The following is a 23,589-nucleotide window of genomic DNA, read 5'->3' as shown; positions in this document are numbered from 1 at the left end:
TAGAACTAGGGGTGCCGGCGCCGCAGGCAGAGGATTAGCCTAGTGAGCGGCAGCGCCAGCCATGCTTTACATTTTCAAAGGACTCTATTCTGACTGTTGTATTCAGAACAGCTGTGGGGAGCAGTTACAAGGCTTCTGCAAAGATCTAAGTGGGAGATAGTTGCAACTTAGACTAGTCAGAGTGCAGACAGAATGTGTAGGGAGCTCACAGGATTGAGGCCATTGCAGGAAGAAGACACAAGAGACAGAAGGAGGAGCCAGTGACTGGTAAGAGGCCAGGGTTGCAGGGACACTACACAGCAGCAGGGGTGTTTTTCGGAAAGGACCCTGAGGCCTCAAAACCAATTTAAGAGATCTGCTTTAAGATATACTTACTAATCTTTCTTGGTGATGTGGAAACCATCACTAAGCCACTGGTAGCTTTGGGAGGGTTTAAGTCAAGAAGATACTTGTAAAGGAATTTCCAAACTGTAGACTAAAAGAACCCAGATAAGATAAAATGGTCAGAGCAGCAGGGGTACCCTGTGAATAGTAAACACTTGGGCATTTATGATAAAATCACAAAAGGGATCAAACTTTTCGCAGGAAGTAGAATGGGAGTTCAGGCCAATCTTCCCCAGACTTTAAGGAGCAGAGACATCAGGATGTTATCTGGGTTCACATCTTAGGGATTTTATTCCTAGGACTTAATGCAATGTCAGGAATATCAAGAGGTCAGTGCTGTGGAATGAGGAATTTAGAGGAACCTGTAATTGTTTTGCATAATTTTGCTTGAAAATCCAAAAATTACATATAACACTTGACCCATGAGAAAGTATAGAAGATTAAAGGAGACCTACCTGCTTCAAATAAAACTATACTGTGGGCCGGCGCCGCGCCTCACTAGGCTAATCCTCCGCCTTGCGGCGCCGGCACACCAGGTTCTAGTCCCGGTCGGGGCGCCGGATTCTGTCCCGGTTGCCCCTCTTCCAGGCCAGCTCTCTGCTGTGGCCAGGGAGTGCAGTGGAGTCCTTGGGCCCTGCACCACATGGGAGACCAGGAGAAGCACCTGGCTCCTGCCATCGGATCAGCGCGGTGTGCCTGCTGCAGTGCGCCAGCCGCGGCGGCCATTGGAGGGTGAACCAACGGCAAAAGGAAGACCTCTCTCTCTCTCACTGTCCACTCTGCCTGTCAAAAAAAAAAAAAAAAAAAAAAAAAACAAAACAAAACAAAAAAAAAACAAAAAACTATACTGTGGAAGTTCTGTTGCTTTTTCTAAAATCAGGAAACTTGACTATCTGTGTCAAAGGCCCTGCCATCTTCACACATAGATGGTACATGGACATTAAGTAGGGCTATCTTCCAAAAACCACCTCATATGAGTTGAAAGCCTAAAGTGTTTAAATGAAGCAGCAACATTTGACCAATCTGACCATCAGGGAGCCATAACATTATAAAAGTCAGATACCAACTTTTTTTAAGATTTATTTATTTATTTATTTGAAAGGCAGAGTTACACAGAGGCAGAGGCAGAGGCAGAGGCAGAGAGAGAGTCTTCCATCCACTGGTTCACTCCCCAAATGGCCACAGCGACTAGAGCTGGGCCGATTCAAAGCCAGGAGCCAGGAGCTTCTTCCAGGTCTCCCACATGGGTGCAGGGACCCAAGGATTTGCTTTTTTCTCCATAGCAGAGAGCTGGATCACAAGTGGAGCAGCTGGGACTCGAACCAGTGCACATATGGGATGTCGGCACTGCAGGTGGCGGCTTTACCCACTATGCCACAGTGCAGGCACCAGACTGCACTTCTAATCAGGGTCTGCAATGAATGGTATTGCCGCTGGTAGGAACTAGTCACAGAGTGTACCCACAGGAAGTGAAACTTGAATAAAACGGCTTAGAATTATCCACCTGGATGCCAAACTACTGCGAGGGACATGCATTTTGGTTTGGCAATAAATATTCTGAGCTGATGTACCTGACAGCAGTTGGCTAAGAGTTTCTTCCACGGGATCACCTAGGTAAAGATGCCTTTCTGTTTCCTAAAGCAGAACACACATGTGCAGTCCTTCCGAAACCTGAGTAAATTGTGAGACCTGGAAAAGGACTGGGTGAACTCAATCAACATTTCTTCATTCAAAGAATTTCGGTCTCTTCCTTCTCTATCTTACCATAACACTTGAAATTTTGGTTTATTACATTGCATAATGGAGTATGCTTTGCATTAATACTACAGATTTTTGTCTTACGATTTCCTGAAAGCAGTTCTGTTTTGCTTCCCCCCACACACAGCTGTCGCCTTCAGGGCAGTTTTTATTTTCTTCTTTATCTCATTTATGCTCTATTTTTAAGTTATACAACTTTCATGTATTCACATACACAGATTTAAGAACATAGTGATACTTCCTGCTCATGCTCTGACCATTCTTCCTCCCTCTCCATTCCCACTTGTAATTTTTACAAAGATCTACTTTCAGTTTGCTTAATGATCATAAACTAACCATACACTAAATAAAAGAGTATGAAGAAAAAAAAAACAATACTGTTCAACAGAAGAGACAAAGGCTGTTATAATCGAAATTCAAAATGTCCATTTCACTCCAATACACTGCACTTAGGTGAGCTCTATTTGTTTTACTCTTTCAAAAATTCTTTATAGCTGACATCGTGGCATAGCAGGTAAAGCCATCGCTTGCAATACACGCATCCCACATGGGTGCTGGTTGCAGTCAGGATTGTTCCATTTCAGATTCAGCTCCTTGCTAATCACCAGGAAAAAGCTGTGGAAGATGGCCAAAGTACTTGGGCCCCTGCCACTCACGTGGGAGACCCAGACGAAGCTCCCAGTTCCTGGCTTTTGCCAGGCCCAGACCCAGCTGTTGCAGCCATCTGGGGAGTGAACCAGCAGATGGAAGATTTCTCTCCCTGTCTCTATCTCTCTGTAACTCTGATTTTCAAATACATAAGTAAGTCTTTAAAAAATTCTTCCTTGAATTAAGAATTTCCTATAGGATCTCTTATTTCCTTTTAGAAATAAATAGCAATGCTTTGTATTAGTTTTATACCTATTATTTCATTGAAACGTTTAACTATCACAGAAATTAGTCCTACTTTAGTAATGAAAACAATTAGTTATATAAAGTTTTATTAAAGTTTATATATATAAAGATGTTATATGACCATATTACACAGGGGACTTACAGAATTCGGGAGCACTCCAGATTAGAATCTCCTGACCCCAAATCCAGTATTCCTTCAGCTGCATTTCAGCATCATGCTAACAAGTATCATCCATCAGCATGGGGCAGATAATTTGGAACAGGCTACCTGCTGCAGCTTTAGTTCACAGATTGATGTATTTATTAAATCATCCCTAAGTGGGGGGATGTGATGCAGTGATTGAACCCCTGCTTGGGATGCCTGCAACCCCTATCAGAGTGCTGGTTCAAGTCCTCGCTACTCCACTCCCAATCTAGCTTCCTGATAATATGCCTGAGAAGGCAGAAGATGGCCCAAGTACTAGGGTCTCTGCCACCTATGTGGGAGACCTGGATGGAGTCCCTGGCTTCTTGCCTTGGCCTGGCTGTTGTGGCCATCGGGGAAGTGAACCAGCAGATGGAAGTCCTCCCCATCTCTCCTTATTCTCCCCCTCACTCCCTCCCTTCATCTCCCTCTTCCTCTTCCTTTCAAAATAAATAAATCTTTAAAAAATAAATGTCTTCCCTAAGTCCTCAGGGGATCCTCTCTGCACTCTTGACACACAGTATGGCTAATCTCACTTTCCTTTTGCTACTTGCCAGATTCAAGATTTCCATTTTGTGTTTTAAAGAACTAACCAGGTAGCAAAAATGCAGGTCATGGTTCTATGGAAAGAGCTTTCAGATCACTAAGGTGTGCAAAACTGCTTCAGTGATTTCTAAACCCTACAGGTGTTCAAGTCACTTGCCAATAAGGTGGTTATGAAATTTATCATCTAATCTGACACCTGAGAGTGCAAAAGGGCCCTATTAGTAAAGACTTTCAGACAAAGGTGCTCACATAGACTGTCCTAGGAAAATTAGAGTAGATGGAATTCAAGCATCTAATAGGGGAGGGAATCTAAAAATCAAAGTTCTTCCTTATTATAATTCTTTTAAACTAACAGTATCTAACAAGGTGTTTTAAACATTTTCAATAAATCTTCAAAACGGGGGATCAAATTGTTAAGGTAAATTGTTTCTATTCCTTATATATGCACTTCAACAATCCAATTTGGCTTCCAGTAATAATCTGGAAAGTTTCAGAGCATGCCCTATTGTTACAGATGTCTGTCCATTTTGTGCTAACTATCTAGTTCAGTAGCGAGTTCAGGAATGAAGCAATGCTCTCTAACCATGCGTATACCTAAGAAATTAAGCACATCACGTACATAAACAAACCTAATCTCAAATTGAGGATGTTTATTGAACCAGTCACCAAGAAACATTCCAAAGAAAGTAACACCCAGCATTAAGATTTGAAGAGAGTAACAGATCAGATCATTATTGGAATTACAAGAAGTTCTCATATCAAATACGAAAAACAGATATTACTAAAAGTTACAACTTTATTCTTGAAAGTCACTGCCAGTGCTGGCATTGTAGCACAGAGAGTTAAGCCACTGCCTGTGATGCTGGCATCCTATATGGGAGCAGGTTTGTGTCCTGGCTGCTCTACTTCCAATCCAGCTCCCTCATAATGCACCTGGGAAAGCAGCAGAGGATGGCCCAAGTGATTGGGCCCCTGCATCCATGTGGGAGAACTGGAAGAGGCTCCTGGACCAACCCTGGCCATTGTGGCCATTTGGGGAATGAACCAGCAGATGAAATATCCCCCAGCCCCTCTCTCTCCCTTTCTCTCTCTCCCCCACCTTTGCTTTTCAAATAAATAAAAAAATCTTTAAAAAAATTAAAAGTAATTGAACACTGCCTGGTCATTTATCTTGGATGTTGTATTCAGAGCTAATCATGAATGATTACCTTCCAGAAAACCTATGATTTAAGAACACACTTATTAAGCACACTTCCCTCTTCTAAAAATAAAAATACTGCAAATACTCATACAAGTATATCTCACTGCAACTGGGGTAATCTGAAAATGGATAGAGGACACCATTTCACAGACATGAAAGTTGGAAATCATTACCTGAAAAAAACAATCAGCTTACAGGATGTCATGCGCAATATAATGTCATGATTATTTGAGAACATTCATGTGTACACGAATAAAAGTTTAGATAACCACAATGTCAACAGCTACCATTGCCTACCTAATAATGACATTGTGTTTTAAATGTTTTGGCTTATCTATATTTTGTAATTTTCTCAAATTTCCTTTAATGCACTGTAACAGTAAAAACTTACAACCACAATAGACAGAGCCATTATTGTAAGTTAAAGATGCCAGGAAAAGGTGGGGGAAAGGGCAGTACTCCCAGGAACAAGTTTCAGAGGACATCTGTGAATACCCATCACCGCTGTCCCAACCAGGAGAGCCCTCAGCAAACCAAGGAAGTCTTGCTCTCCAGCTCAGGCTGTCGGGATGAGAGGGCAGAACAACAGCCATGATTAGAGGACTTTCCAGTTCCACCAACTGAAACCTCAAGCAGTACTCTTATGCTTAGTATATGGAAAATGCATATTGTAAAAAAAAAAAAAATGCAAGAATTTCAAATTTCTGCACCAAAACAAACTTAACCATTTAACTCCATTTTCCCTGAACCTTTTAAATCCCTAGAGTTGAGGAGTTAAGATTCTAACTTTTGTTTTAACCAGCTACAACTGAATAAAAATCTCAAAATTTGAGCATTCTTGTACTATGTTATGGATTTTTAGCAATGTTTATTTAAAAAACAAGACTATTAAATACGTGGGTTGAACATTTGTCATCATTCAAGACCTTTCAATAAGTCGAAGTGTCATGTGAACTTTTGAAATTGTGGCATTACTGTTTTAACAAAAACTACCCACATTGATCCAGTTTCGTCATTTTTCAGCCATTTCCCCAATAGGTGGCGCTGTACTCCATGTAAAATATACCTGAGTTCTGTGGCGGCCCCATCCTGTGCTAGTACAAACCATGGAAGTTATGTCAGCTCTGTAGAAGCTGGTGCTGTGGGGCAGGAACATCAGACCATGTGCAATATATCTCTGGGTCACTTTACAGGAAAGTCCAGAGAGGTAAGGTAATGTGCTCGAGGTGACACGGCAAGTTATGGAGAAAACCGCTCACTCCTAGTAGGGACTTCTAGCTTCTAGTTCTGGGTTTGCCTTCACAGCATTCTTGGGTTTGCTCAAAAGCAAATTCCCATTTAGAGTAGGGCCGTGAAGAGAAATACCCTCCTCTGTTATGAACAGCATATATTCAATCCTCCCTCTTGGAGGAGAGAAAGCATGCTATAGCCATATAATGCTCTCCCTGTAGCCTAACACAGAGGTTCAATGTCAATCTTTTAGCACATTTCCCCAACTGAATATCTTGCTTCAAAGCAGATCTTGGAGAAGAAAAAAGGAGAGGGAAAATCACACACAGTGACTAGTAATTACACACTGAGCAGACACTGCTCTGTAAGACAAGGATTTACAATGACACACAAATGTACTCACATAGTCCTTAATTCTATGCGGTCTCTGACAGTTTAAGCTATATACTCACTTTCAATAAAAGTGAATTTTCTAAGTTCTGGTAAGCACCAACACTTTTGATGTTTGCATGTTGGTATCAAAATGTTTTAAATGCTTGCAGATAGCAAGGCAAAAAGATATCTTGCCTGGTAAAAATGGCATTTTGCTCCACACAGGGTGTACACACAGCCAAACATATCCATGTCTGTATACATACAACTGTACACACATACCCCTGTGTTACATGCTATGTATAAACAAAACACTTTAATTCTCCCTTTCCTCAAGCCAATCATCCCTGACATCTGGACACACAGAAATGTTCAAGTTTTCAGATTAGCAGTGCATCTACCCTCAATGTACACAAAGCATCACAGAAGCAAGACAGAGAGACAGGCTGACTTTTAGTCATTAAAGAGGCAGCTGATACCAAAAACTGTTGAGCCAGCAGAAAGCTACCAACCTAATTCAGGACGAGCATAAAGGTTATTACCATCTCCAACTTTATTGTGCTCCCTAACCTGAATGAAGCTCTTTGAAAATCAATGTACAAACAAGCACATTATTCTGAGGATAATGCTGTGTGCTCACATTTCCACAAATGGTACATTCTGAGCATCCCGTTGCAGGAGAGAGGTGAGAAGGCAGGGGATACTCCCTAAGAAGGCATTCTGGGGGAGAAAATATTTCTAAAATGTTAAAACACTTAGGCTTTCTAAATATATATGCCTAAATATATATATGTCAATCTGTTCATATTCTCTTCACAGTAAATGCATAATATGTATTGTTATCAAAAAACAATATACAAGGCTTAGACAAATTCAGAAATTTACCTTTCCTAGTCCTCCAACAAATTCTTTGATCATTCTATTATAATTTTTTCTCTTCCTTTTATAGTAACAACACCATCTACAGCATTTTATGTTTATTATTGAGTCTTCACATTAGGCAATATATTTCAGAAACAGAACTTTTTTTTTTTTCTATTTGAATGTTTCTTTTGGTGTTGTTAAACTTTCAGGGGGAAACAATGGGCCAGCAATAGCCACACACTCAAGATAACCCTAGCCACAGTCCTAAGACATCCTAAAATCACATCCCTAAAATAGCCCAGAATCATACTCCTAATACAGTCAGCTTCACATAATCATTTTACATCATAAACACTTAACATAAAAAAATTAGAGGAGGGCACTTGGCCTACCAGTTAAGATAAGCTTCAGAAGTCCTGATTCCTTAGCAGTGAGCCAGGGTTCAGTGCTACCTTGGCTATCGATTCCAGCTTCCTGCTAATGCATACCCTGGGAGATAGAAGGCGATGGCTGAAAGGGTTGAGCCCCTATCACCTACATAAGAGATCCAGATTGAATTGCTGGCTTGTGATTTAGGATTGGCCCAGCCACAGCTACTATGGGCATTTTGTGAGTGAACCAGCAGATGGGAGATCTCTGTCTCTATCTCAATCTCTCTGCTTCTTTCTCTTTGCCTCTCAAATAAAATGTTTAAAATACTAGTCTGACTATATTACAAATAAATTCTCTAAGCCAAACCCCTACTAAAAATACTAGTATCAAATTCTACTCTTAGGAAAATTCTTCAGCACTGAATAAAATTTAAAAAGCAATAAGAAGTTGAAGTATTCCCTTTCTAGGTATCTCTATATTGTTCTCTACCTTGAGAAAATATCTTTACTTTAAAGATCATTGGAAAACACTATGACCATTCCAAATACCTCTTCAAAGCACACCATTTACCTCTACATTTAGGGATTTAGGGAGACAATATTAATTTTAGTGGATTTATTACTACATTGCAAGAAACTGTAAAAAAAAAAAAATAAGGATGCCCATACAGCTCCTACAACATTTGAGAAGGTAAGACATACATCTAAATTATAGCATAGTAAAATGGGTAATAACCATGGTACAAAGTATTAGAAGAGACAAGGCAACAGTCCATGAAGGCGATCGTGGAGCCTTTATACACAGTGTCACTGAGCTTTAGAAGTGACCTGAAGAACAGGGCGATGGGTTCTACCAGGGAGAGGAAATACCTTTCAAGGCACAGAGGAGGGGAAAAAAGAGCATCATAGAAAAACAGGGAGTCATGAGGAGGAGCTTCAGGTAGATTAAAGAAAGCAATGATGGAAGGCCTACGTAATTTCAGAGAAGATTAAAGTGCCTCAATCTCCAGGCTTGGTTGTTTGGACTTGCTTATTGGTACTGAGTTGCTGTCTCGAATCTTACATCAAAGGTAGTGCCATAAACAAAGGTGCTTGAGTCAGGCTCATCTTGGGGTATAGGGCTAATGGAGAGAGCCAGGGGTTAAGAAAAGCAGCTCCCAGTAGGAAATGGAGGAAGCCAATATGTGCCAGGCCATGATAGTATTTCATTTAATCCCACCAGTATATTATGTCTTATTTAATCCTAACAATTCAGCTATAACTCATTTTCATAGATAAGAAAACTGCAGTAATTCAACAATAGTTGGCAGCTCAGAACTGAAAAGTTGATTGATGGGAAATTAGTGAGGTTTAGGGCCATGGGAGGCAAGTACGCTGGAAGCTCAAGGAGGTAAGAAAAACCTAGGTTCCAAATGCATTGGAAACAACCGGTACAGAATCCATCAGTTAGATATGAAGAAAATGCCACCACTTAAAGAGCAGTAATAAATAGACTTAATAAGGAGCATGAAGAATGTCGCTCCCCCTCTTCGTGGAGGAGCAACACTAAACCCTGCCTAGGCTTCATATCCGAGTCACGGCACCATTATGTCGCTCCCCCTCTTCGTGGAGGAGCAACACAGGACCCTGCGCTGTTCTTTCGTCTGCTCGGCCCTCCCCGGGTTTGCTGCTGGTTCTTCCCGGGTTGGCTACTATCCCTTCCACCTCCGTGGAAGGGCAGTTCCCCCTGGCCACATGCCCCACTTCCGCAGGGGAGCGGCACACCGCCGGCCGGTTCTCTTGGGGGCTGCACGGGTTCCCTTAGATGTTCCCCATAGATGTTCCTGGTGCATGCCGTCTCTCTCCTCCTTTATAGTCCTCCTCCGCCAATCCTAACTCGGCTGCCCACATGCCGAGTACGCTGCTCTCCAATCAGGAGCAAGTCCTACAGTTTATTAGCTGAACTGGAGGCAGCTGTGCGGAAGCTGTTCACTTCTCTCCCAGCGCCATATTGTGGGAGAGCAGATGCATAGAATAAGTCTTAATTTCAGTAACTTAGTCCAGTCCGGGCTGCTCCCCACAGAGGAGAGCAGATGCATAGAATAAGTCTTAATTCCAGTAACTTAGTCTAGTCCGAGCTGCTCCCCACAGAAGAACACATACAACTAAGGACGAGAAAGTGGAAAAACTAGTCATTGAAAGGGTTGTGCTCACAGAAGGGATCCTAAAACAGCTTTTAAAGTGACAAGGTCCCACCTGTCACTGGTAGACAGAAGTTGGTAGCAATGGACGTAGGTTTCCAAAGTTAATGAAACGGAAGAAAAGTTAACTCAGGTTAGCTGTGGAAACATCTCAACTATTTATGATGGGTGACAGAAAAGAGAATAAAACCATGATTCTGATGCTGAAGTCATTGTGATTTAAAGCAAAATCTAAAAAGGCCAGAGACTGATTGACAGCAAGCAGAAAAGATAGCAATTTAAAGAGATGAACAGCACATATAAGAAGAAATGACAAAGTACTAGTGATAAAACTAGTGTTACCCCCAGGCATCAGCAAAGAACCAGTAAAAATCTCTCTCTTTGTGTCTCACTTTGATTTCAGGGAAAACAAGAGAAATTGCTTTCATCCAGAACAATATCATTTCAAGAAATGAGACGACATACATTGTCTCCAAATTTGAGGATGTCTTCCTCACCCAGAATTGGCAAAATGCTAATGCAGGTAGGAGCCCAACCTGGACAGCCCAGGTTTCTTAGTCTCATCAATGGGGTTCAATGTGTGATCTCTAAAACCACATTCAATACAAATGGCAAAACGTAACCTAATCAAATTTAATCAGATTTAACATACATTATGTAACATTCTCCAAAGCTGAATAATTTTATCTTTACCTATGTTCAATAATTTGTGAAGTTACTAAGGCTTTTGAAAATAAATTTTGAAATTAAGGTTATCAGGGCCAGAGTTGTGGTGTAGTGGGTTGAACATCTGCTTGCAGCACCATATGGGGCTGGTTTGAATCCTAGACATTCCACTTCTGATCAAGCTCCCTGCTGATGGCCTAGGGGGGCGGTGGAGGATGGCCCAAGTGCTTGCCCACATGGCAGACCTGGAGGAAGTTTCTGGCTCTTAGCTTTTGATAAACCCATCTCCAGCTCTTGCAGCCATTTGGGGAGTGGACCAGCAGATGGAAGACCTCTCTCTGTCTCTCTGTCTATAAGTCTGCCTCTCAAATAAATAAACAAATCTTTTAAAAAAAGAAATTAAGGTTATCTTAAATGAGTTTTCTAGACAAAACCAGATTGTAAGAAAGCAACACCCAAAATACTGCTTACTTTTATTTTCCATGTATACACTTGTATACACACACACACACACACACACACTCCCTCTCTATATTCAGGTCAAAACAACTTAACAACTTACTATTTCTCAACAGTACTTTTGTATCACAAATGGGCAGCTGAAGGTGGACGGTAGAACAACGTCAAGTGCACAGCTCTTGTAACTTTCCACTTCAGAATGAAATGGAAAGTTACACTTGGCTTTGTGCCATTTTTCCAACATTTATACAGGTACTTAAAACTCTGTCTCCTATATGGCATCTTTACTTCTTGCTGGGTTATAGTTTGATTTTATAATTCTATTTAGCTCATCCACAATTTTAGTAAATTAGTTAAATTATTGAATGAAGTTTTTAGATGCTATTAATTTTACAGAGTTATATGTTTTGATAAATAAGAGTACATAACATTTTAGTATTGGTAACTTCTACAAAAACCAAAATCAAAGAAACAGCTGAAAGTGGAAAGACAATTTGGATGGCAGGGAAAATGCCACTGGCTTTGTAAGGTTATAAAAAAAATCAGTATAATGCTGAGCATTCCTCCCTAGGAAAGGCTTATTTTAAAAACTTTTGGAATAACTAACAGGACATGACATAGTTTCAAATTTTGAGTCACTTAATTGGGTTGGTGGCATTCACAACATCAATATTGAAACACTGGTAGAAAAGTTTTCATCTGTTTTAGCAGTTTTTAAAAAGTAGACACTGAACTGAAGGATGACTGAAGTATTTTCTCAAAGAAAAAATATCAAGAAGTATCTCACAGATTTTTAATGGTGGAAGAACAAAGGGAGGTCCCAGCATTTCAGTCACTCCAGCATACCTGCCATGAACAGTAGTAGATTTGATAATATCCCCAGGAAGAACCACCGAGAGTTCAATGTCTTTATCTATCATGTTTTCCTTCTGTTCCATGATGAAAGAAGCAGCCTCTGCAGAATCATCCACTGAAGAGACATCAACACATCTGGTCTCAGCTGGGGGAAGCGGTGCCTTTGCTTTTGGTTTTCTCCTAAAACAGAAATAAAATGCAGAAAATAAATACGTATGTTAAAGTAATTTTCTAATATAATCTAATTTCTTTTTAAAAAAGATTTTATTTATTATTTATTTGAGAGGTAGAGTTACAGACAGTGAGAGGGAGAGACAGAGAGAAAGGTCTTCCGTCTGCTGGTTCACTCCCCAGATGGCTGCAATGGCCGGAGCTATGCTGATTCGAAGCCAGGAGCCAGGAGCCTCCTCCAGATCTCCCATGTGGGTTCAGGGCCCAAGCACCTGGGCCATCTTCTACTGCTTTCCCAGGCCACAGCAGAGAGCTGGACTGGAAGAGGAGCAGCTGGGACTAGAACCAGCTCCCATATGGGATGCCAGCACTGTAGGCGGAAGATTAACCTACTGCGCCACAGCACCGGCCCCTAATATAATCTAATTTCATAAAAATGCAAAAGATATATAGAAATATTTTTCACATCCAGGAAGAAAATGAACCAAAATGTTAGTTGTTAGTTTATTAGAAATGGTGAAATTAGGGAAATTTTTTTTTTTACCAATTAGCACTTCATTTTGTTTTGAGCACTTTGCCTACAGTTTTTGGCAATAGAAAGAAACACTATAAAGAGATGATACAGTTTTAGCATTAAGTTTAGCTACCATGTATCCACTAATGTATAGCAATCAATGACACATTTTCTTGGATAAGTTATAAAAGTCTTTAATGTCTCAGGATGGAGGTTAATTTCTCACTCTGATAATGGCTCTTACTTCCGGTTCTTTCATTCTATTTCTAGTTTAGTGTGTTTCAGATAATTCCCACCTATCCTTCAGAGTCTAGCTAAATCCAACCTCTCACACTAAACTTGCCTTCCCTTCCCCGCAAACACACACACACAAATTTTCCAAACCAGTTCCATAAATGGGAATGTTTTCTTATTCTTCCCCTGAGTATCAACTTTATCTCTTTCCCCATATTTATACTCCCTGCAAGAAAGAAGGATGCATAGATGGCTGTATTTCCCACTGCACCTGGCAATGTATAAACTGTGTTTATTATTTGATGAACCACATGTCTATTTCAATAAAAAAAACTCTCCAAATAATTATTCTAATAAATAAGTTTCAGTATCACTTACTAGGATAATCCCTTACCTAATTTGTAACAACAATAACAGACATTCTGAAAAAATGTACATGGAAAAATTCAATGACATGATGAGTTGAAAAGGTAAAATGTGAAAAAACTATAATGACATGTTTTTATTCACAGGACTATAAATAAAAACTACTGAAAATATTTTATAGAAAATTATTTTCAGAAGAATGAACACTACTTCACTCCAAAAAATATAAATTTTAATTCCTCCCTTCCCTATTTCCTAAATAAAAATAAGAACTAAAGATGTAACATCTATATATTCATGTTCAGAATTTATTCTCACAAATCCAAGCATTCTGATGCACTTGTGACCATGAAAAAACAGAAGCAAGTTTTCTACATTGTATATTAATTTACTAAAATAACAAGATTTTAATTTTTAGTATAATTAGGGATATACTGTACTTTAGAAATAACTTTTTTCATAACAAAAGTTTTAAAACTATTGCAATGAATATAACACAAAGTTTGTTGAAAATTCATATGAAGAAAAAATGTTAATTCCAAAGCTTCATTTTTAATCCTGTAGAAACTGGCCACTCATGTACAAGCAGTCTTCAAAAATTCATGGGAAATGCATATGATGAAGGAAACTATACAAAGATTTTAAATTTTTGCAGCAAAATAAATTTGTGCTTTTATTCATTTTTCATTGAACTTTTAGAAGTATCTTCATAGAAGAAATATTTATCCTGAAACAGTTATTGTAGCAGATTGAGGTAAAGACTGGGGATTTGAAGATGAGTAAGAGTCACTTGCTACAAATAAAAAGTTCATAGACCCCAACGACTCATAGGCACACAAGATAACCATAAAGTTGGTGGACTATAATTTTGGTATACAGATAATACAGCTGATGCTTGGAGGAAGAGAACCCGACACATCCAGGGATCCAGACATATTTTCAGGTGGGAAAGACTGTCTTGGTTTGGGGCTAGGAATAAAAACACACGGGAAAGAAGAAGAAATAATATTTCAGGCACAAGAAAGCAAACAGAGCCGTAAAAGATAATGGTACTTCTTAGAATTGAACAGTTTGGGAAACTTTCACAGAGAAGTCAAGAGAGATGGGAAATAAAGAAAGCAATTAACCAATTCTTGAAACTAAGAGGAGTCTATAAGGTGGCTTCATACAAAGTTAATATGCCAAAGTCAACGGTCTACATAAAGGTAAGCAAAACCTACTTTAAAATATAATGAAAAAAATTTTCTCTTTATATAGCAAGAAAAATCAATATTACAGTACTCTCTAGGGGCTGGCGTTGTAACATAGCAGCAGATTAGGCCACCACCTGCAATGCTGGCATCCAATATGGGCACTGGTTCGAGTCCCAACTGCTCCATGTCTGATCCAGCTCCCTGTTAATGTGACCAGGAAAGCAGCAGAGGATGGATCAAGTACTTGGGCCCCTGCACCCGCATGGGAGACCCAAATGAAGCTCTCAGCTTCTGGCTTCAGCTTAGAACACCCCAATTGTTACAGCCATCTGGGGAGTGAACCAGCAGATAGAGGATCTGTCTCCCCCCAGTCCTGCCTCTATAACCCTGCCTTTCAAATAAATACATTTTTGAAAAGAGAAGAAAGAAAACCACATTTTTCAAAAGCCTCTCCCATTTTTTTTCTATCTCAGTAAACCACATTTCTTTCAGTTGCTTGAGTCCAAAATCCCGTTTCTCACAAACATCCTCACATTCAGTCTATTTACCAAATCTGTCAGCTCTCTTATAAAAAGACCCAAAGTCCACCACAACCATTTCTGTGTTCTTCTTCCTGTCTCCATTTGGAATGTCTTCCCCATCCTCTCTTCCTTTGTAAGAAGCATCTATTATCCTTTTCCAAATTCTTAAATTTTTTACTGATAAAAATTGTATATATTTATGGGATTCCATGATATTTGCTACAAGTAGACATTGTGTAGTCTGTCAGGGTGAACACATCTATTTCTTCATTTACCATTTATGGTGAAAACACATGAAATCCTTTATTCCAGTAATAAAAAATATAGAATACCTCACCTAGTTATTCTGCTGTACAGAACTTCTTTCTCTTAAATAACTGTAACTTAGTATTCACTGAATAACCCTTCCTCATCACCTTCCCTGCCCTCTGTAAGGCTCAGCCCCTGGAAGCCACTGTTACAAACTGACCTTCTGTGAGATCTTTTTTAGATTGTGAAAATGAGTAAGATCACATGGGACATGTCTTCCTGTGGTTGGTTTATTACACTTAACATTACAACCTCTCATTCCATTCATGTTGTTGCAAATGACAAGATTTCATGCTTTTTATAGCTGAATACTATTTCACTGTGTGTATGTACCACATTTCCTTGATTTACCAGTGGATGGACACTTAAGTTGCTTCCATTTCTTGGCTACTGTGAAAATTGCTACAGTAAACAATGGAGTGGACATTTCCTTCGACTGACTGATTTCATTGCTCTTGGATGTGCATCAAGTAATGGGATTGCTGGATTATATGGCAAGTACGTTATTCATTATCCTTTAAGATCCAGATTGAGTCACAGTTCCTAGGCAAGTCTTTCCTGTCTACTGCACAAGGCAGCAAACTCAGATTCAGTTTAATGTTTTGTGTATGTGTGGTTGTCTTATTTCCTAAGGTACTTTGAATCCATGAGGAAAACCCATCTTTAATTACAAAAGAAAAGTCTTCTTTTAAGAAAGAAAAAGAAAGCATGTCTGGCAATATATGTACATACAAGTTTTTACAAAGCTTTTACATTTTTTAAAGTTTTCTTTATTTTACTTGTATGAGAGGCAGAAAGAGACAGAGCCCCCATCCTCTAGCTCACTCCCCAAATGTACAGCAGCCTAAAGCTAAACTCTGATTTCCTTGTGGGTGGCAGGGATACAATTACTTGAGCCATCACCTGCTGTCTCCCAGGGTACACATTAGCAGGAAGCTGGAATTGGAAGCAAAGCCAGGGCTTGAATTTAGGCACTCTGATATGGGATGTGGGTGTCTCAAGTGGTGGCTTATATGATGCTGTTACAAACGTCTGCCCCTACATAGAACCATTAACATCTTAATATTACATATTAATACTTTAATTATAAAACAGTTGCAAATGTTTTGGTCCTGAAAACAGAAAACACATTTACATGAACCCTTCCACAAAGAACTAGTAATCCAATAGGGAACATGCAATGTGTAAATAAGGAACATAGAGCTAACAGTCAAAAAATAGATAGATAACCTTGAAATCCAAAATCATGAGAGCCAGCCAAAACCAGCTGTGTGTCAGGGCAGAGGGGGAGGCATGGATCAAGGTACTCTTCAAAGACATATGTAATTCAGTTCTAAGTAGAATTTAGATAGCTAGATCCCACAGATTCAATTATATGTTTGTTCTTCCCAGTTATGATCCATTCTCACCAAACTTAGGAATATATATCTAATTTCCTTACTACATTGTCTAATCAATGAAAAGAATACCAGTGGAGGCCTAGCTTGGCCTGAATCCTAAGTAGCTTAAAGACTTAATTTGTGTAACCTCTTATTCACAAGAAAAAAATCTTAAATTTTTTTTTTTTACCTACTCACATGTTTCCTGATATCAGTATTTATTTAGATGTTTTGGAGCAATAACAAAATTAAATATCACCCAAAGTCAAAAGTACAGTGAAGATAATCAAAGGTTATATCTTAATCTAAAGGCAGGAAATTCTGGTAGGTAATATAAAATTGACATGTCACTATTCAATAACAAGTCTAAGTTACTGCTTACAAATACTTCATTTCCACTAATATTCTAAAATGAGTTATTACCATTAAACTCCCCCGCACCTCTTTTTAAAAAAGATTTATTTACTATTTGAAAGTCAGAGTTACAGAGAGAGAGAAAGAGTGAGAGAGAGAGAGAGAGAAAAATCTTCCATCTGCTGATTCCAGGACGGCAAAGGCTGGGCCTGGCCAAAGCCAGGAGCTTTTTCTGGGTCTCCTATATGGGTGGCAGAGTCCCAAGTACTTGGGCCATCTTTGTCTGCTTTCTCAGGCCATTAGCAGGGAACTGGATGAGAAGTCAAGCTGCTGGAACTCAAAGTTGCACCCATATTGGATGCCTTCATGGCAGAGGGTGGCTTTACCCGCTGTGCTGCAAGGATCCCATACTCCCCAAAGCCCTTTTGTCGCTCCCCCTCTTCGTGGAGGAACGACACAGGACCCTGCGCTGTTCTTTTGTCTGCTCGGCCCTCCCCGGGTTTGCTGCTGGTTCTTCCCGGGTTGGCTACTATCCCTTCCACCTCCGTGGAAGGGCAGTTCCCCCTGGCCACATTCCCCACTTCCGCAAGGGAGCGGCACACCGCCGGCCGGCTTTCTCGGGGGGCTGCACAGGTGTTCCCTCAGATGTTCCCCTTAGATGTTCCCCATAGATGTTCCTGGTGCATGCCGTCTCTCTCCTCCTTTATAGTCCTCCTCCGCCAATCCCAACTCGGCTGCCCACACGCCGAGTACGCTGCTCTCCAATCAGGAGCAAGTCCTACAATTTATTGGTTGAACTGGAGGCAGCTGTGCGGAAGCTGTTTACTTCTCTCCCAGCGCCATATTGTGGGAGAGCAGATGCATAGAATAAGTCTTAATTCCAGTAACTTAGTCCAGTCCGGATTGCTCCCCACACCCTTTTAAGCTGAAATGTTCCAAGTGGATTTCCTAGCCAAGCAATATCACCAGTGGCCTTGTTTGATAACCAGTGGGCTCCTCTTGGAGGGTTCTACCAATAACTATAAGTAACGGCAAATATCACACAAAGATACACAGGGATGTGTGCAGAGGAGGTTATGCAGCAAAGATATTTGAGAAAGAAAACTTCCCCAGGTCAGAGTAAAAATTTATTAATCAATTCTTAAAAACAACTAGCTACAGTACATTATTGCTTAAGTAAATAATTGTTTTATTTCCTAAAATTATTTTTTTAAGATTTTATTTATTTATTTGAGAGGTAGAATTGCAGACAGAGAGGGAGGACAGCGAGGAAGGTCTTTCATCTGCTGGTTCACTGCCCAAATGGCCACAACAGCTGGAGCTGGGCTGATAGAAGCCAGAAGCTTCTTTTGTGTCTCCCACATGGATACAGGAACCCAAGCACTTTTGTCCATCTTTTGCTGTTTTCCCAGGCCATCAGCAGAGGGCTGGATCAGAAGAGGAACAGCTGGGACATGAACTGGTGACCGTATGGGATGCTGGCGCTGCAGGTGGAGGCTTACCTTACTACCCCACAGCCCCAGACCCCTAAAATTATCTTGATATTGTATTAAACTCGATTTTTGTATGAGAATTAAGGTATAATTTCATGTATTCAATGATCCATTTTGAAAATACCAAAACCTCATTTTAAAATTAAGTTGGTGTCCTGCTGTTCCATTGGGTTTTTATCATTTTTATGATTTGCACGGCACTTCCAAATTGTGCTCATTGCAGTTATTACTTCATTACTAAGAATATCCATGTCCTTAAAATAGATTTAAAAATAGAACAAAAGAAATTCTGGAAAGCAACAGAATTCTAATCAAATATCTTTTGATTTGAAAGAATTAAAGCTTTAAAATGTTATATGAGATATATTTAAATTCTTAATAAGCTTCTCCAATCCAATAGGATCTCATTTGCTTGCTATATTGAACACAATTTGATAGATTCAGAGAAGTACCAAACAAAAATATAGTTTCAATATTAAAGACAAAAATGTGTAAACATGTGTTTTAAGTCTTAAAATAACCTTGTAAGTATTATTATCTAATGACCACAAAGAAATTCCACAGCCAGCCCATTGCAGCATACATAGAGAGAGCTACCAAACACACAATTCACAGTGATAACCACTCAAGAAGCAGTCTTCCAAAACCTTCAATGTTTGTCTGGCCCCTAAGTTATGCATCTCAAAGGTAAAGTGGAAACCACTTTCCCAAATAATTTCTATTTCTCTGTCTGGGTTTAATGAAATAAGATTTGTTCCAAAATGGGCAGAACATTGTGCTAAGTGCTTAAGGAAGTCCAATTAAGAACAGAAACTCCCTATCCTTAAAAAGCCTAATTCCAAGTCATCGCGAATATCAAAGTGACCTTAAAAGATAAGCAATAACGAAAGGCAACAAGGAAAACTCAAGATATTCTATGAGTCTTAACTGGTATTTCTGTTGTTGGGTCACAAATCACTTTTGTTGGTCCAAATCCAATAAATTATAGACAATTAGCTGCTTCATCTCCATCATCATCTCCCCGTGGTCTTAAGCTTTCTGCTTGGGTTTCTCTGAATTTTTTTTTTAAGATTTATTTATTTATTTGACAGTCAGAGTACAGAGAGAGAGTGTGTGCAGAGAACTTCCATCCACTGGTTCATTTCCCAGATGGCCACTGGCCAGGGCTGGGCCAGGCCAAAGTCAACAGCCAGAAGCTTCTTCCAGGTCTGAAATATAAGTAGCACGGACCCAAACAGTTGGGCCATCATCCTCTGCGTTTTCCAGGCCATTAGCAAAGAGTTGGATGGGAAGTGAAGCAGCTGGGACTTGAACTGGCACTCATGTGGGATGCTGGTGTTGCGGGAAGCAGCTTTACCTGCTATACTACAGCTCCGGCGCCTCTGGGCTTTTTGTGACAACATACTACTGTTTCCTTTCTTCATCACTGCTCTCAGTCTATAGTACTCTCACAGCTTCCATCCAATTTCTGCAAGTTGGAGCACCCTGGGACCGATTCTCTGCCCTATTCTTTCCAAACCACTCATCTCAGAATTTCTCCAAGCCCCAGAGCTTTAAATATGATCTCTATGTCAACAAGTCTCTCATTCACATCTGCAATCCTGACCTGTTTGCTGAGCTCTCATTTTTGTGTTTAAGAATCTCATAGTTACTTACATTTCGATGCCCCATAGATATCTCAAGCCTTTTTACTAAAAACTTGATTCTCCTCCCTGCTTCCAATCCTCATTTTTACCTTCAAGTTTCTCCGCTTATTCCCTATCTCTGCAAATGGCTCCACTAACCACCCAGTTAATTCTAGCTAAAAACCTGAACATATTTTTTGATTATTCTCACTTATCTCCTACTTTCAATCTATTATCAAGTCTCATGGGCTCTTTCTGAAACATCCTGAACCTGCCTACATTTCACCCAGTTCACCTGCTGTCACTCTTTTCATTAAACCATCACCTCTTGCCTGGAATTGTCTAGTGGTCTTTTGACAGTTCTCTCCTGTTTCTCCTCGTGTCCCTTAAAATTGCTTCTTTTTTAGCAGTAAGAATTTTACATATGTAAATATGTAAATCAGATCACATCTCTGATCCTTCAGGGACTTTCCAAAGTATTGATAAGGAAACCCAAAGTTTGTTCCTTGGCTTACAAACTCCTAGATGGGCGAGCCAGGAGATTCCCAAAATGAGGTTTCAGAGCAGCAGCAGCAGCAGCAGCAGCAGCAGCAACTGAAACTTGAAATGCAAATTCTCAGCCCCTACTCTAGACCAACGTAATCAAAAACACTGAGGCAGGGCCTTGCATCCCTATCTAACCATCCTCCAGGTGATTCAGGTGCATGCTCATATCTGAGAATCACTAAGCTAGCCTCTGCCAACCTTAGAGCTCCCTCTTGTTATTCCCAGTTTTGATTCCCTGTGTAATTAACACTGATATTCTTTCCATTTCTCAAATAGTTCCAGATCCATCACATCTGAGAGCCTTGCACATATATTCCCTTTGCATAAACTGCAGTTAACCAAGGAACTTCAAATTATTTGCCCTGGGAGCCCATTCAGACTTTTGAAAAACTATTTCCCACTCATAGAGATATCCAATGACTACTCTGAAGAGGAGCCAACTCCCACCCATATCCGTTTTGGCCCAGTCTTCACAACGCTGAGCTCACATTCATCACCATCTGAAATCATCTTGTTACTTGATTAATTTGTGTTACAATGAAAATTCCATGCGGGCTAGCACCTAGAACTCTTCCTACCACAAGATGGGGTTCTTTAAGAGTGCCATGTAACCAGGGATGGGAGGGAGCCCCATGATGTTATAGGAGAGTAAGAACTTGGTGTGTTGCTGGAAGTCAACCTGTTCTGTAACACACTGTGAGCAGCCCTAACAGAGGCACATAGGTAAAAGTACTCAGTGTCAGGAACATTCTAAGTCCTCTGCCTGATTGGGAAAAACAAGAGTAAACACTGATTAAATTGGAATTCTGGAGTCAAAGGCACTTTCTTCACATTGCACAGATGTTCAGTAACTTGCTGGAAACAACATGGCTGATCTATGGGTCAGAACACAAACACCCTGGCTGTAGCTTCCCTTGACCAATAAGGACCGTGATTAATACCAGGAAAGAATAATCCAATTTTGTAATACCTTTGACTTTTGAAAATGGCAATGATTTTTTAGTTACACATGGCCTAATACACTAAGTGTTCCTGAGCATTCTTCACATCAAAGCAAGTACTTACCAAATGAGTCTTCATTCTCAACAATAGCTCCAATAAGGACATAAAGGAAAACTAAAATACTCTTATTGAATATCAGCAACAGGTAACTCTTGAGTACTGACCACATGTCACAGGCTGTGGTTTTACATAAACTCACTCATATCCTCAAAACAGTGTGTGAGGCAAGTGTGGCAAGGTCTAGAGGAGGGAATTGATGAGCAGAGAGGTTAAGGAACTTGCCTATGGTCACTTAGGGAGCAAGTGTTGGAGCTGAGATTTAAACCCATGTTGCCTCATTCTAAGTCAGTATTCTTCATTACTGTCCTCCATCACTGCTTTGGAAGCTCAGATATTCAATTAAAAAAGCTGAATGGGCAAAAGCTAAGTGGCAGAAGAGAAAAAAATCCAGTTATTAAATCTCTACTGTTCAGTCCTGTACAAGTGCTTCTTTTCTGCATTTAATCTAATGAAGCAATTGTTACTGTCATTTAACTGAGGTTTACAGACATTAAGATATTTGCCACAAAGCACACAGAAGTGGCCCAACACACAAAAACCTACCGAACTCTCCCAATAGCCTTAACAAGAGCCAGGTAACTAAGTCATATTTAAACAGGAACGCAGGTGCCAGAGGTGTACATACTAGGACCTGCCTCCCAGTAGAGGCTGTTAGATCTCCTTGTGGGGTTGGGGAAACAATGTACTGCCTTCAGTAGTAAAAGGCCTGGGAATGTGCTCCATGGCCACGTGTGTGACCTTATTTATAGAAATCATTTCATTTTTATGGACCTTATTTCCTCATTTGCAAATCACAGGTATTGAACTTCATAATCCCATATCACTTCATACAGAGATTTGTACAGAATAATTTTGTTTAGAGATCTAGCATGGAGACAAAACCATTAAGACTGGGGTTAGGGCATGGTGGCCGAGGTAGTTTACAAATACCATTTGGTTGAAAGAGTCACAGGGACAGGATGCCCGTTCCCAGGGAGTTCTGCCCATCCTGAGAATATTCTGGTCCTGGTCAGGAAAGAGTCTCCTCTGACGCTCAGAGGAAATGAAAGACTGGAAAACAGATTCCATTTCCAAGTGACTTTCTCTTGGCATACACTAGTGGAAAAAATTAACAGAGTGACAGACACAGGAAACTTTTGAAAAGCTTTTGGAGTTGGTCTCCCACACTCAGTTCTCTTACATGTGAACCCTGGAATACCACGTCTCTACTGCAAGGCATTCGGCACTTCAGTGTTGCTCCCCAGCACACCTCCACAATCCAAAGCCACATTCACCGCACCTCATATTTCTGTCATCTTAAATCTCCTGTCCTGGACATCTATGCACACAATGTATGTACATCCATTATCTTCATTTTGACTTCCCTATATCTTTGTTTCCCTGTTTCATTTTGCAGACTAACTTATAAGACTCCACTGGCCAAAATGGCAGTCACGTGGCCACAAGTACTTAAAACATGACTAATGTGACCGAGACACTACTTTTTTAGTCTATTTAGCTTTAGTTTGTATTTAAAAATTGAGCCTTGATTCAGGTATTGGAAAACATTTCAGTACAATTGGAATAACTTGAGTATGTAAATCTACTTTTCAACTATAAATTTAATGACATCTAAATATAGACCAGCTATTTCCAATGAAAATACAGCATTTGAATTGAGATGTTCTATAAGTATAAATGTCAAAATATTAAACACCCATTAGTAATTTTGTATATTATATTTTTATATACTGAATTAGATGAAATATACTACTATAGTAGACAGCCTCTAGGTTGGTTCCCAGTGACCCCGCCTGCTTGTGTAAACCTTTCCCTTTGTTTACTGAATTCAGTGACTCAGTTTCAATGAATCGAAGGC

The 23,589-nt window shown here is 40.0% G+C and overlaps 1 protein-coding gene across 24 annotated transcripts in view; it reads right to left on the bottom strand.

Annotated features, from left to right (window-relative positions):
* COBLL1 (cordon-bleu WH2 repeat protein like 1) overlaps nucleotides 1–23,589 on the bottom strand; it is a 187,852-nt gene that overhangs the window by 65,115 nt on the left and 99,148 nt on the right. For all 24 annotated transcript variants that reach the window (XM_089329091.1, XM_051848576.3, XM_070070744.2 and 21 more), the window contains one exon: nucleotides 11,956–12,144. In XM_089329091.1, the coding sequence (XP_089185217.1) occupies nucleotides 11,956–12,144 (189 nt within the window). The remainder of the gene's footprint in view (nucleotides 1–11,955; nucleotides 12,145–23,589) is intronic.

This window comes from Oryctolagus cuniculus, chromosome 3 (genome assembly GCF_051225735.1).
Source record: "Oryctolagus cuniculus isolate XC-2025 breed Fujian yellow rabbit chromosome 3, ASM5122573v1, whole genome shotgun sequence".
Taxonomy (NCBI): domain Eukaryota; kingdom Metazoa; phylum Chordata; class Mammalia; order Lagomorpha; family Leporidae; genus Oryctolagus; species Oryctolagus cuniculus.
The sequence above is the reverse complement of the archived record's forward strand: the minus strand, read 5'-3'. Positions and strand labels throughout refer to the sequence as shown.